This window comes from Stegodyphus dumicola, chromosome 6, assembly GCF_044657685.1.
Source record: "Stegodyphus dumicola isolate Sdum_Otavi_A_Nest chromosome 6, ASM4465768v1".
Lineage (NCBI taxonomy): Eukaryota > Metazoa > Arthropoda > Arachnida > Araneae > Eresidae > Stegodyphus > Stegodyphus dumicola.
The window spans coordinates 190,185,245-190,199,057 of NC_140773.1; the positions used below are offsets into that span (position 1 = coordinate 190,185,245).

The 13,813-nt window shown below is 32.4% G+C and overlaps 1 protein-coding gene across 2 annotated transcripts in view; it reads left to right on the plus strand.

Annotated features, from left to right (window-relative positions):
• Window positions 1-13,813, plus strand: part of LOC118196548 (kelch domain-containing protein 1-like) — a 92,646-nt gene that overhangs the window by 26,296 nt on the left and 52,537 nt on the right. For both annotated transcript variants that reach the window (XM_035368010.2, XM_035368009.2), the window contains exon 3: window positions 2,633-2,863. In XM_035368010.2, coding sequence (XP_035223901.1) covers window positions 2,633-2,863 — 231 coding nt within the window. The remainder of the gene's footprint in view (window positions 1-2,632; window positions 2,864-13,813) is intronic.

Genomic DNA, 13,813 nt, shown 5'->3' on the forward strand with positions numbered 1-13,813 from the left:
GAGTGAGAAAAGTAAGTGTAAAGAATAAGAGAGTTACACAGTTAACTCTTTTGCAGGGTTTCCAGTTCATACAGTTTATCCTGCTATTGGCGACAGTCCATCACTATATGCATACCAACACTCACTTTATTCAAGATTTAGGGGAACGAGAAACCATTGATTTGGATTTAATTGACTCTCAGCACTTACCAGAATGTGTACGTTATCTTTATACTTTACGGCTAAATATACGAAAACGTTTTTCTAAAGAATATCTTGGAGAATTAGTAAGAAGTCCTAAATAATCTTCAAGGAGAAAAACGATTTATACGGGAAAAATTGTTCTAGTTGAATCAAAGAATCTAAACAGGATAAATTTGCCTTTAGCCCAGGTGATTGAACTGTTTCCTGGCAAAGACAATATCGAACGTGTTGCAAAACTACGAGTCGCCAGTGGTGAAACAATATGGCCTCTTCAGCGAATTTATCCTTTGGAGCTTACCTCTGCTGACAACTTCATTCAATGAAGAACTTCAAAAACCTGAGACTATGCCAGAATCAGAAACTTGCGAATACAAGATTCCGTAAAATGTAAAGGTAATGTGCAGCAGTCGTCGAGTAGTGTCTGTTAAACGTATGGACTTATGAACTGCTATTGACTTTTTTCCTCAGACGTTGATAATTATAATATCATTTGTGCGTTTATTGTTCTTTGATGTTATATTCACGTGTTTATAGTTCTTAGTTTAGTTTCATGGCTTGTGTTAAAATTTGTCTATTATATGTATACATTTTCATTACTTAATTTTGCATTGCTTTAAGAAAACATGCCTGCAATGCAAAAGGGGGGAGGATGTTACGACTCCTATTAAGTTTAGCATTTCCCATTTCAAATTATTTTATTAAATAATAAGAAACGGGCAATGCTAAACTTAATACTAGTCACAATATCAACAAACAATAGTTTGTTGTTGTTGCGACTCCTATTAAGTTTACTAAATAATTATTATTCATTAAATTACAAAACAAACTATTGTATGTTTTTCAATTTTGTTTGATGTATGAATCTAGCAACCAGTTTCGTTTTCGAATATTGTGATCAAGGAAATTCCCGTTCTTCTAGGTAAGCAGCAGTTAAGTTAGTTAACGTTACTGAAATATTTAATGCTTTTTCATCATTAAGATGTACTGATCACTTGATCTTTATGCTAAACTCTACATGTAAATTATCATATTTATCTGTATGTGTTCGTAAAGTGAAATAAATTGGATATAAAATGAAGTTGGATTTCGAATCAAAACAGTTTTTCGGTATTTACAAATGCATAATTACATTTGTATTCTTTGGCAATTTACAATTTTAATAGGATTCTTGCATTTATTTGCACAATGACCAGCCTTTAAACAGCGCCCCTTATCTCTTAAAAGGTTTTGCCTTTCTGAAAATGGCATTTTTTTGGCTTAACAATTAAAGGAATCGTGTTTTCTACTACAAAACATGTTTTATGCTTAGCAGGAGAATTAGCACTCAACAAACTTGCTGCTATTAAAAGTCTTTCATGAACAATTTTAATATATTTCATTCTTAAGGACCTTTCATTCTGCAAACCAAAACTAGCTGTAGCTAAATGTATGAAGTTTCAGATTATACTTTTGATTTCTAAAATTTTAATAAACTATCCAGGCTATATTTTGGGTCTAGATTATGGCCAATATTTGCACTTCTTTTATAGCTTTAAAAAAAAATCTGGTAAGCAAGCCTCAACTAAGGGATAAAGATGTATAGCACTTTTACCTGTAGTGATGTCAGCTGTACCCAGGCCCGAATTTGTTGTTCGAAGTTATCATACAGTACACATAATTTATTAGAAAAATTACTGGAATTTTCATTTCTCATGACCAATTTTAAAAATTCTCTCGCATAAAGCAAGTCATTTAGATCAAAACAAGTCTTCAAACATTCATGGCCTTGGGATAATTAGCAGCTGTAGGGAGAAAGCTTTCTATAATCTCCTTTTAAACTTGCTTATAAGCCCTCAATGGTGACTTGTAATAAATAGTGAAGTTTATCCACTGTCAAAAATAGTAGTATCTTGGTCCATTTTTTTCCATAGTGAAAAAAAGGCCACTCCTTAATTTTACCTTCATATTTTTGTAATTCAAGCTTTGGCTATTTAAATGTACATTTGCTTAAATTCTTATAAGAGATGCATTCAAAATCAAATACTTTCATTTTGAAGATTCTTAAGAATATCTTTCACTTTTTCAATTCTGACAACCTTATATCTGTAATCTTCAATAGCATCAAACTCTGCATGTTGAAAAGCATATTGAAATGCAGTTGCTCACCAACTGTACTGCAATGTCTGGTAGATGGTTTACATATTTTATGTTTTACCTTTAATATTTAGGGGACTGTATATGGGCTTGCTGGGGATTTAAAAAAAATTTATATGATACTGAACAGAAGCAGTGAAATTTCTGGAGGAATAATAGTTAATAATTATTTTATCTTAAAATTACTTAATTGAGTTGGAGTATAAATCTAATCCTTAACTAAGAGGTGAAATTTAAATCCATTTTCTTTCGGGGGGGGGTTAAAAAATTTTCAGTTTCTTTAAGCATATTGTAATATTAGAACTGTTCTTTTTAGGTTGTTGATAAGTTGTGTAAATTCAGATTTTCCACCGGGAATGTCTGGATCTGCAGCAGTAATGATTGATGAATACTTATATTTGTTTGGTGGTTATGGGTACAATGGTGAAGGTTGTACCAATAGACTGTACAGACTTAATCTTGAAACATACGATTGGGAACATCTAAATCCAACTGGACTAGCTCCATCCCCTGTAGATAAAATGGTAGGATGGCAGTATAAAGGCAAGTAAGTGATAATTGATTCTTTTTTATGTGAAACCATTAATATATATATGTAATGTATGGTGTATGTATATTTATATAGCTGAAATAAATATGTATGTATAGTTTACAGGCTTCATCATATCAAGCTATTAGATATTCTGAAAAGTTGTGCTGATGCAAAGGTTATATCTTACAGTTGATTCTTAAAGTACATGAGGTTTGGGGACACTAGTATCCTATACAGTTTCTGCAATTTTTTAACTTCAAATAATAAATAGATTGCTATTGATCACAAGTTTGATTAATGGCATAAAGATTAAATTAACACAGTGGTTTCCAAACTGTGTGTTACGGCCTTTTCACAGGAACGTAGCAAAGTATTATAAAAGGTTCGTAATTAATTAAAACAAGGTGTTTGGCCTATCTAAATAAGAAACAAGTGAGAAACTAAAAATATCTAGATACTTTTTTCTGTGTGTGCAATTTATTCTTACTTGACATTGTAAAGTTGCTGGAGTTGAATATTTTTGTGAACTTGAGATGGCAATGGCCTTCTCTATTGCGCCGATATACCCCTCGACAGTCTAACCTGAGAACACATACAGGCTAGAACAAAATTTTCATGACTCATTCCATAAAAAGAATCTGTGAACATTTCTTTGTATTGCTGCTGAAGTTACCTCATCATGTCATTTGATTCAGGTTTTTGTTTACAAACTTTCAGAGGTAATTTTTTTCCATCGAGTCGAAAATCGACCATTTTCCTTCGGGTTGTATTTTATGCTATTTATGCTTGCTACAGAAACAGCAGACAAATCAACAACAAAAGTAACAACTTCGATATTGGATTTATTAGGAAAATGCTCCCATAACTTGAAAAAAGTGCTCATAATGAATAATCTAAATAGAAATGTGTAATGTTTTTTCCAGTCTTGTGAGGTTTAGAAATTATACACATATGTCAAAGATAGTCCAGAATTGTTTTCTTCTAATCACTGTCAGTAAATCAATGAATGCTTTAATTGCTTTTTTCATTGAGAGTGTGGTGAGGTCGGGGTTGCTAGAATTTACAGTCTTCATAATTAATTATGCCAGAAAAGGGAATGCCTGCTTATTATTTATTCTATTAGTCATCAAATGATTGACATGATATTACTAAATTTTTAAATAAAAAGACAGATACAGCATTATCTATTGTTTTGCATACTTTTTTCATTCAGTTCTCTTTGCTCAAGAGTATTTACATTTCAGGCACATATATTCCATACATATATCGCAATACGACATCTCGAAATGGTAGAACTGTATTCTACAGCAGATGCATAAACTTTCTACTATATCCAGTGTTCTCATCTAAGGTTGGACAGTAGTATAGGTTTGTATTGGTGCATAGACCCTTTACAACGAATTTGGACTGTTTTGGAAGATCTTGCAGAAAGCATATAAGCAAGCATTGCCAGATCAATTCAATCAGTCAGTTTATAATATAGATCTAGTGAAATTAAACTTAGCACCTCATATAAATAAATAGTAATTTAAATTATTTCATGTAGTATAGTTAATGATAATTATTTCTTGTTTGTTGTTTTTGATAAAGATTGTTGTGATTTTTTTGGCTCTTGTATCTTTGATGATGGACTGATTTTTAAACAGTAATCATAGATTCCAACCTGCAGCAAAACTTGCCAGTAGTCAACGCGCGAACAACATTTTTACAACTTTGAAAATGCACATGTAATGTTTTAATTAACCTTTCATTAATTTTTAATTAATTATTCATTGTAATCAATTTTATTGCATTTAAATACTCGAATGCAAATTTCGAATTTATTCAGTTTATACATATAAACTGAATAAATTCGAAATGTCTTGTAAATTATATGCATATATAATTAGAAATTTTCATTTAACTCCTCAAGCCATCTATATCACTAGATCTACTAATATATGATTGAAGGAAGTATTTTAAATCACTACTAATCACAGAAAAACTCAGAATCCATAAATCATATATCTTTATTCTAGATTTGATTTCCGCAGAGAAATAAAATTAAAAATAATTTAGATAACCAAGAGTAATACATATAACTATTGAAATATATGTATGAGTAATGAATGGAAAGATTTATATGTAACATGCTTAGCAAGCTTAAGTTCTGATTTTGAGAATGTCTTTTTATAACACATTTCTTCATTTGCCTGCTTATTTATTTTTTCAATCAAAACTGCTTCGAGAGCTTTAGGACCTAAATTTTGTTGAAATTCAGTCTGATTTTTTTAACAATCAGGGTTGCCACGCTACCTGGAAAACCTGAAAAAGTCAGGAAACTCGAAATTTGACCAAAAATGTCAGGGAATTTAAATATTTTAGTCAAAATCTGGAAATTCATACGGAGTTTCATACGGCAATCTCCTCAAAAAAGCAAGTTTTGCACCGACATTGGAAGCGATCACTTTCTTGGCTAATTATGTATCAGGTGAGCATCATTCGGGCAGCTGGCATACAGCCAATTTTCGCAGCTCCAATCAGATTGTCTTTTAGAAAGGCAAAGCAAGTTTCCAGTAACCTTGAGAATCGCATGTGCTGTGCGTGTTGAATTAAACAAAATACTTTATCTCATATAAAACGAAATCAGTTTAATCCTAGTATAGGGTACAGTGGAGGTTAGAATCAAAGAATATGTATTGTTAAGAAGGAAAACTCCACAACAGGAGTGGTGTCGTTCCAGCGTAGAGAGAAACAGCTGTGCATGCGCGGAATATCTGTCGACAAAGTTCGAAGCCAGTGTTGAAGTTCAAAGGTCACGTTATCTTGAGTTCATAAAATGAATATCGTGTAAAATTTCTTTAAACTTTAAATGGAAAGAAAATATTTTTTCACATAAGTAAATTAATTAATGAATTAGTTATTTTGAGGGGGGGAAACACTATGAAAATCCATGTTTAAATTATTGTGAAAAATCAAAGAAGAAAGGTTTTGTCAAAGAATGTTTTTTCTTAACACGTGTTCCTTGATTTCCTGTCCAACATCGTGGGGGGAGAATTCACGCCGCCAGGTTCCGTTGCCAAATCCCTTGACAAACTTCCCTCTGCTTTCTGGCAGTGTAATAATTACGTTTAATGAAGCTTTCCTTCTTTGCATGGACATTCTTTGGTTAGAATAGCCTCCATGTATTCTATTCTAACCTCTGTGTACAGTACACATGGGATTTGGCGACTTTATGATGAGCAGTAACAACACTACCCAAGAGTTAAGTCTCGAGTCTTAACTGTCGGTGGTATCGGCTCATTTTGAAGTTTCCGACAATTTTCAAAATCATGCCCGAAGCCTTAGCGTATACTAGGATTTTACTGTAAAATCTTTTAAATAATGCCTTATTTGGCATTTTGCAGTAAGATAGAAAAAATAGTAATCAGCCAACTCTGCAAACCATTTAATATATTTGCTAAAATATTGTTGATTATTCCAATTCAATTTTGAAGTAATTATCTTTATTTTTATGTTATTCATATCATTTAATCTTGCTTCTTCCCTCTAAATTGATTTATTATTAATAAATAATACTTTCAAATTTCAGGAAATTTTTTCTGGCATAATTAATCCTGAAATTAATTCTAGCAGTATACTGACATACCATCATGAAATTTAATGCACATATTTTTTGCTTATGTATGCTGCTAAATAAACATAAAATACCTGAATTTATTTAAAAATATTATTAAAAAGACTTTTTTTTTTATCTAGGTTGGGCAGATTCTAATATCAATCTTTAGTGGAGAAAACAACTCCTATTATAGTTATAATAGTAATGCTTTGTGAATTATATATATATATTATTTACTAAAGAAATATTGATTATATTATCTCTTGAGATCAATTTTAGTAGAATTATCTAAAAAGAGTGAATCCAAGTAATACCATAATTAATTTGCTTCTTAACATAGCCAGTGTGCATTATGCGTATAGACTAGAATTTTCTTAAAACACACCTAGAAAAGTCGGGGAATTTCATTCTATTGTTTGAGTGGCAACTCTGAACAATAGAAAAAATTCTTTTGCAAGCTGCATTTGAATGAGGTATTATTAACCTGCGAGCGCTGGGTCTAATGGACCCACCCGATTAGAGAAACCTTTCTGAAAACACCCCTATTTTTCCAAAGTGGTTGTTTTTCAGTGTGGTTGGGGTCATCCAAAGCCATCTTCTTTATGTTTCCAAAATTTTTCGACAGAAATTTGATTTAAAGTTTTCATTTGATTGGATCGGATCTCTCAGATTCGCACAGCGCACCTATTCGCATTGCTGTAAAATAGTTCATTTGTGGTAGCACAGAAAGCTGCAAACATATAGCGTAATTTATCCTATAAGGAAGAAATGTTATGTTTTAAAAAATTATTAGAGTATGGGTCAACTTTGACGACTCCATTGAAGAAACCGATGATGTAAGTTATAATGAATTTTTTAGTTCTCATGATACTGATTCAGAAATCGAGATGCATTCTGAAAATGAAAGTGAGAATGACATTTATTATTTATTGTTTTTTGTCTTTTATTGGAAAAGACAAAAAAACCAATAGTCAAAAGAAAAGCCTAAAGCTGATGTTAGAACTCCCGCTCATAATATTACTACAGTCAAAAGTCGTTAATCCGGACTCATCGGGACTTCGGCGATGCCGGATTATCGATTTTTCCGGATTATAGATCATCAGTTTAAATCTAGTAAGATGGCATGCAGAAATTATAAAATTAAAAATATGAAACTGTAATTTATGAAATAAAGAAAAATTATGATCTAAAGGGTATCAAAATTTACAAAAAACAACAACAAAAAAAAAAAAAAAAAAGCTTAATATTTATTTTACATAAGTTCAAGTTTACTTTATTAAACATTTCTTTCAATGTAAGTTGTTGAAGTGGCTTCATTTTATGTGATATTACTTTCTCTTTAATTCTATATTCTATAAACAGACATAATTTCTTGTTCAGTTACAAAGTTCCGCTGTTCAAGTCCTATAATTGCTCTGTCGAGAATACCGACTAATTTGTCAATCGAAATTGTTTTGTTTTCAATAATCTCTGTGTCACTTTCTTCACTATCGGAAGCGAATTATAATGACGAGGAACTTGATTTAAATCATATCAAAGACGGAGTACATTGAGTTGAAATACTACATTTAGTAAGGAATTATAAGCCAAATAAAATAAAAACATCTGCTCTGAAGATAAGGATAGTGCTGACAGATCAACTTCCAATTCATTGTGTGCTGCGGCGTCCCCCCCCCCGCCGCCGCCTTTATCCATTTTTTGCAGCAATTCCTCTTTTTGTTTGATGGACATCGAAACATACTTTCGCTTTGTAGATCCTTTGGGAGCTCCAGCATCAGAAATTCTATTTGACATAATCGAAAGTTCAAGCTTACTTTTACAAAATTGCTCTAACAGTCTACAAAAAATAATAAGCCCGATCCAATTAGAAGATTAAGGAACAACGCAATCTGCAACACTAACTGAAATAGATAATCAGATAATTTTAGCTTATACCCTCCGTCATACATTAAATGCACATGTGTAAACATATTATGCGCATGCGCACACGCATATACGCAGCCGTAAAGGTCTTATGCACATGCGTAAACACTAACGACTTTTGACTGTACTAAATTGCCTGGAAACATCGGTAAGGCAAAATATGCGCAGACGCCAAATGAATCGTGGGAACTTTTACTAAATGAACAAATGTTGCTGAAAGTCGTCAATATATATAGCATCTATTTCTGACAGCTTTCAAAGAGAGGGAGATGTTTGTCAAGCAACTCTAACTGAAATTCGCACTTTTATAGGTCTTTTATATTTTTGTGACATAAGTCATCTCATGTAAATGTGCGGGATTTGTAGGCAATAGATGGAACCGGCTTAGAAATTTTCCCCAAACCTGTCCTACAAATGTTTTCTTTTTTTTATCGAGATGTTTGTGTTTTGATGACATAGGAACTCGCGTCTTCAAGAATAAAAAAACTTGTACCTGTAAGAGAAGTTTTTTTTTTTTAACATTTTGCAAATACCGCCAGAAATATAACACTCTCGGTAAGTTCATAACAATTAATGAAAAACTCAAAGCTTTCCTAGAAAGATGTTCTTTCAGGCGGTATATTCGTAATAAACCTGAATAATAATATAATGAATTCCTAATAAATCATACATTAATATAATACAATTTTCTGTTCTTTTAAAAAACTTTTATTTCATAAAAAAATACTATAGAAATTAAAATTTTAATTTTTATAATTTGCTTATTTTTTAAGTTTGATCATAATATTTTGGTATAAATTTAACACTTTTACTTCAGGTAAAAGTGTTAAATTTAGAACAAATAAAGAACAGTTTTTTCTACAAAAAATTTGAGTCGGGAGCGCGCATGCTTCCGTGTTAAGATGGCAAACTTCATACATAGAAAACTCAATTTCCTCTTGATTAACTGTTTGACTGCGCCGCGTTCATGCGAGTTTCAGTGTGTCTTTGTTGCTCCTCCTGGGTGCGAACATAGTCTGACCTCACGCGTACTTTGTAACACGAGTGCATTCTAAAATAACTAACTGCTTCGTGGTTTTCGAGACAAATGAATGCAGCGCTTTTGCGCCACATAGCAGTCAAATGGTTAAGATATTTTACATCAATAATGGACGGGGAAATATTCATCATGAAAAAAACAGATGAAAATGGAACTTCAGTTCTCAAGTTGATCTCAGCAACTTCACCATGTTTTAGAAATAGATCACTTGGTAGAAATTTATCTATTAAATATGAACATGCAGTTACAAAAAAGCTCACACAGAATTAAAAAATGATTTCAATTCACTTTCATTCAACTTCGCATTTTAAAAATATATTGTTGTTTCTTCTCCAATCAACATTTTCATTTTCGTTAGAAATTACTGATGGTTTTATAAATCTAACAAATAAATTCATTAAAAGTTCAAGAAGTTCTCTTCTCAATTTATGTATATAAAGAGCTTTTTGTTGCAAATTAATGTTTACTGTTATAAACAAAGGCAAAGTGTTTTTCAAAAAATAAAAAGTACAACTTGGTGGTAGGTGACTGTAACCTTTTTTTTATTTTTTTTATTATGTTTTACAAAGTCTTTCCTTCATTCTTACTGTTATCTGGTTGATTACCAAAAAAATTAATCAGAGCATCCCACTGCTCCAAAATCCTTGTTATAGATTCTAAAAGAAACAACCATCCCATACTGCAGTATTTCAAAATTTTATGAGATTTTGCATTCTGTCCCAAAATTTGTTGAGCAGCTTTGAAACTGCTTCCATTTCGAACTTTTCTCCAAATAAAAAAGTATATCTATTAACAACATTTCGATCAAGCCAATTAATTTTCCAGTAGCTTTTTTTGCAGCTATATGCAAGAGGTGGCATGTACCTCAGATGATTATATTTGGTTGATGCATTTTGATAAACAATGCTACAACTTTAAATGTTCCCATCGTATTACTAACATTATCTGAAGAAAATGATAAGCAATTTTTCCATTTTAAACCATTGCTTTTAAAGATTTCTTTTATACAATTAAGAATACCTTCTCCAGTATTATTTGTGCATTCTAAAACAGAAATCAGTGAAGTAATTATCACTCCCTTTTTTTACTATAATATGTTATAATCAAAGGGTGCAGTTTGTTATCATTACTTCCATCAGTGGCTTAGAGAAAATGATGTATTGCACACTGCTTGTATAACATCAGCAGCAGTACTTTCTGCAAAAGTTTTTACAATAGCAAAGCAGTTTTGGTATGGCCGCAGCTAAATTTTTCTGCTATGGTAGAATCTGGAAACATTGCTTTGAAAACTGTTTGGAATTATCTGAAACTGAAATCTGTAGATTATGTACAATTAAAAATGGAACAAAATAGCATTTGGCTTTTATAGCATCTGCTTCATCATCTTTTGTTAAGGAATTCCGTTATTTCTTTATATTTTTTGGTGCCAAATTCTTTGCTCTTTTGAGATGCCGTTTACAGTCATCTTTTCCGCCATGCGCATCTGAGAAGTCTGTGTTGCATACACTACAATGTGCATGATTCACAGAAATTTCGGATGTTTTAATGCATGGAAATTCTGAATAATCTGAATCTTTAAATTTCTGCTTTGATAATTTTAGCTTCTTTGTTTGAGGCAGCGTAATTAACAAAAAACTTCCAGTGAATCACAGCTCCGAAGGCACACGCTACGCTGTCTCCATAATCTAAACATTGGAGCTGAGGCAGGCTAAATGTCTAGCCTTGGCATGGTTTTATGCTTAACACATGTGCAATGACAAGCTTTGCTGCCGTCCGTTATACAGAATTGGCGATGTATCACGAGATTGGCAACTAAAGACATGTTGTTATTCTGCTAAATTTTGCCACGTTGCAGAAGTTAAGCCTGAATTTGAAGCCTTGAAAAAGTTAAGGTGTTACTTATTTCTTATATTTAGCATGATTATTATGGAAGGCAATTTTGTATGTTTGGAATGTTCGAAGACCTATTTTGGATTACCACTAAGGTAAGGTAATGTAATCAAGAATACGAAAAGAGAGGACCAAAATATGTTATTTTGCTGAATGCCTGTTAAAGATAAAATTTTATGATACCTGTAAATATAAAATTAAAAAAAAAAATTTGTAAAATGGGATTAAATTAATTGATTATGTTAAGATCTCAAGCATTATTTGCCTAGGATGAGACATGCCTTTGTGGAAAGCATGAATTTGAAAAGAAATTTTATGATAACAGTAAATATAAGATGAAATATCAAACAAAAATAAATTTGGAAATAAATATAAAATATGATTAAATTAATTGATTATTGCAAGTTACGAAAACCTACAGCATTAATTTAAGCAGTTCATAAACATAACTATGAGTGAAAAAAGAATAACGTCTATTTTGCCATATGCTTTTTCCAAGTCCCCAGTAAATAAATTCTCACATATTTGAGCAAAAAGCTCACCCCATACGATTTTAAATCCCTGGCAAATAATTTCTCTCATAATTGGGCACAAAGTGAACAAATTTCATACATTTTGCAGCACTTCACATGTGCATCGCTTAAGTGTGAACTGTGAGTTCATCGCCAAGCCAAACATATATAGATGTTGTATGGTGTCTCTCTTCATGAGTCATAAATTCAAAGATCGTTTCGTTTCAGGAGTCAAGGTTGGGAGAGCATTAGAATTTCAAAGCAAAACTTCAAGATTTCTTAGAACATAGAAATAACATTTATTAACGATAAACTTATATTACTTCCGCCTATAGCGGCCATGAAACATAATCAAGCATCAAATAAATATGACATGCCTCATTGTTCATGTTCAAGCGCCAAGTGATATATTTTCCATCGGCGCGCATCAAGAGCGCCACCTATCTACCAAAAAGATGGAACATACTCCGCCCCGATGAACATTGGTTCATTACAACATTATTATAAAAATCTTCAATTTTAGATTTAAACAAGTTTTCCAAAAGTTCAACAGTATATCATATAAAATAAAAATGCATAATGACAAATTTAAATTGAATAACAACATTAAATTTAGTACAAAATTTTACAAATAAAACATACTTACAATCTCTAGAAGGAAAACAAAATAATGAAACTGCTAAATTACCATAATCCACAATTGTGGTCCATTCTATGAATCTGAAACATAATTGAATTAATAATAATAATAATAAAGACACAAATTATGAATATACAATTAATGGTTTTTTTTTTTTTTTAGAGTCTTATTCACTCAATGGTAAGCGGGAAAGTTTATGTATAGGACGCTTCATTTCGCCCAATAAAGTTTTTAGTTTCACAACACGAACTTTTTCATCAGCACCAGGATATAGTTCAATTACTCGTCCAAGTCGCCACTTTAATGGAGGCAAATTTTCGTCCTTTATCAAGACTAAGTCATTGAGGGCTAAATTTGGTTTATCCCTCAACCATTTGGTACGCCCTTGTAACTGTGAAAGATAATCTCTAGACCAACGTGTCCAAAAGCTCTGGAAAATTTGCTGTGTCAATTTCCATCTTTCAGCAGGGGTTAGCTTATTATTTGTAAGATCAAGTTCAGGAATTGCTGTTAATGTAGTCCCAATTAGGAAATGTCCAGGTGTTAAAGGATTAAAATCTTCAGGGTCAGATGAGATGGAAACTTATTGGCCTTGAATTCAGACACGCCTCGATCTGTGTAATTAAGGTGTGAAATTCTTCGTATGTCAGAACCTGGGTTCCAACAGTCCGCTTTAAGTGAATCTTCATTTGTTTCACTCCAGCCTCCCAAAGGCCTCCAAAGTGAGGCCTAGCAGGAGGATTGAAGATCCATTGAATATTTTCACCGCTCAGGTAGTTTTGAATTGCTTCGTCAGAGGAAAGTGTAGCTATGTATCTTGTTAATTCTCGATCAGCCCCAACAAAGTTGGTGCCTCTATCGGAAAAGATTTTCTTGGGTTTTCCTCTGCCTGACACAAATCTTTTCAGAGATGCTAGGAATGCTTCAGTTGTTAGATCACTGACTACTACTAGGTGAATGGACTTTGTGGTGAAGCATATGTAAAGGCAAACGTAACATTTATATCTCGTTCCTCCTCTTCCTTTCCTAGCTTTAATTAAAAAGGGGCCTGCAAAATCTAGTCCTGTATTCGAGAATGTTCTATCCGGCAATACGCGAGAAGCAGGTAGGTCGCCCATTATCTGACTGGATGTGCTTGTTCGATTTTTAAAACATTTTATACATTTCCAAATTATTTTTCTTACAATTTCTCGGCCATTAACGATCCAATATTTCTGTCGCAGAGCAGATAATGTTAATGTGGCTCCTCCGTGAAGGTTCACTTCGTGAAAGTGTTTGACTATCAATTCAGTAGCTTGGTGACTTTTGGGAAGAATGATTGGATACTTTGTGTTTTCTGAAAGATTCGAGTTACAGAGTCTAC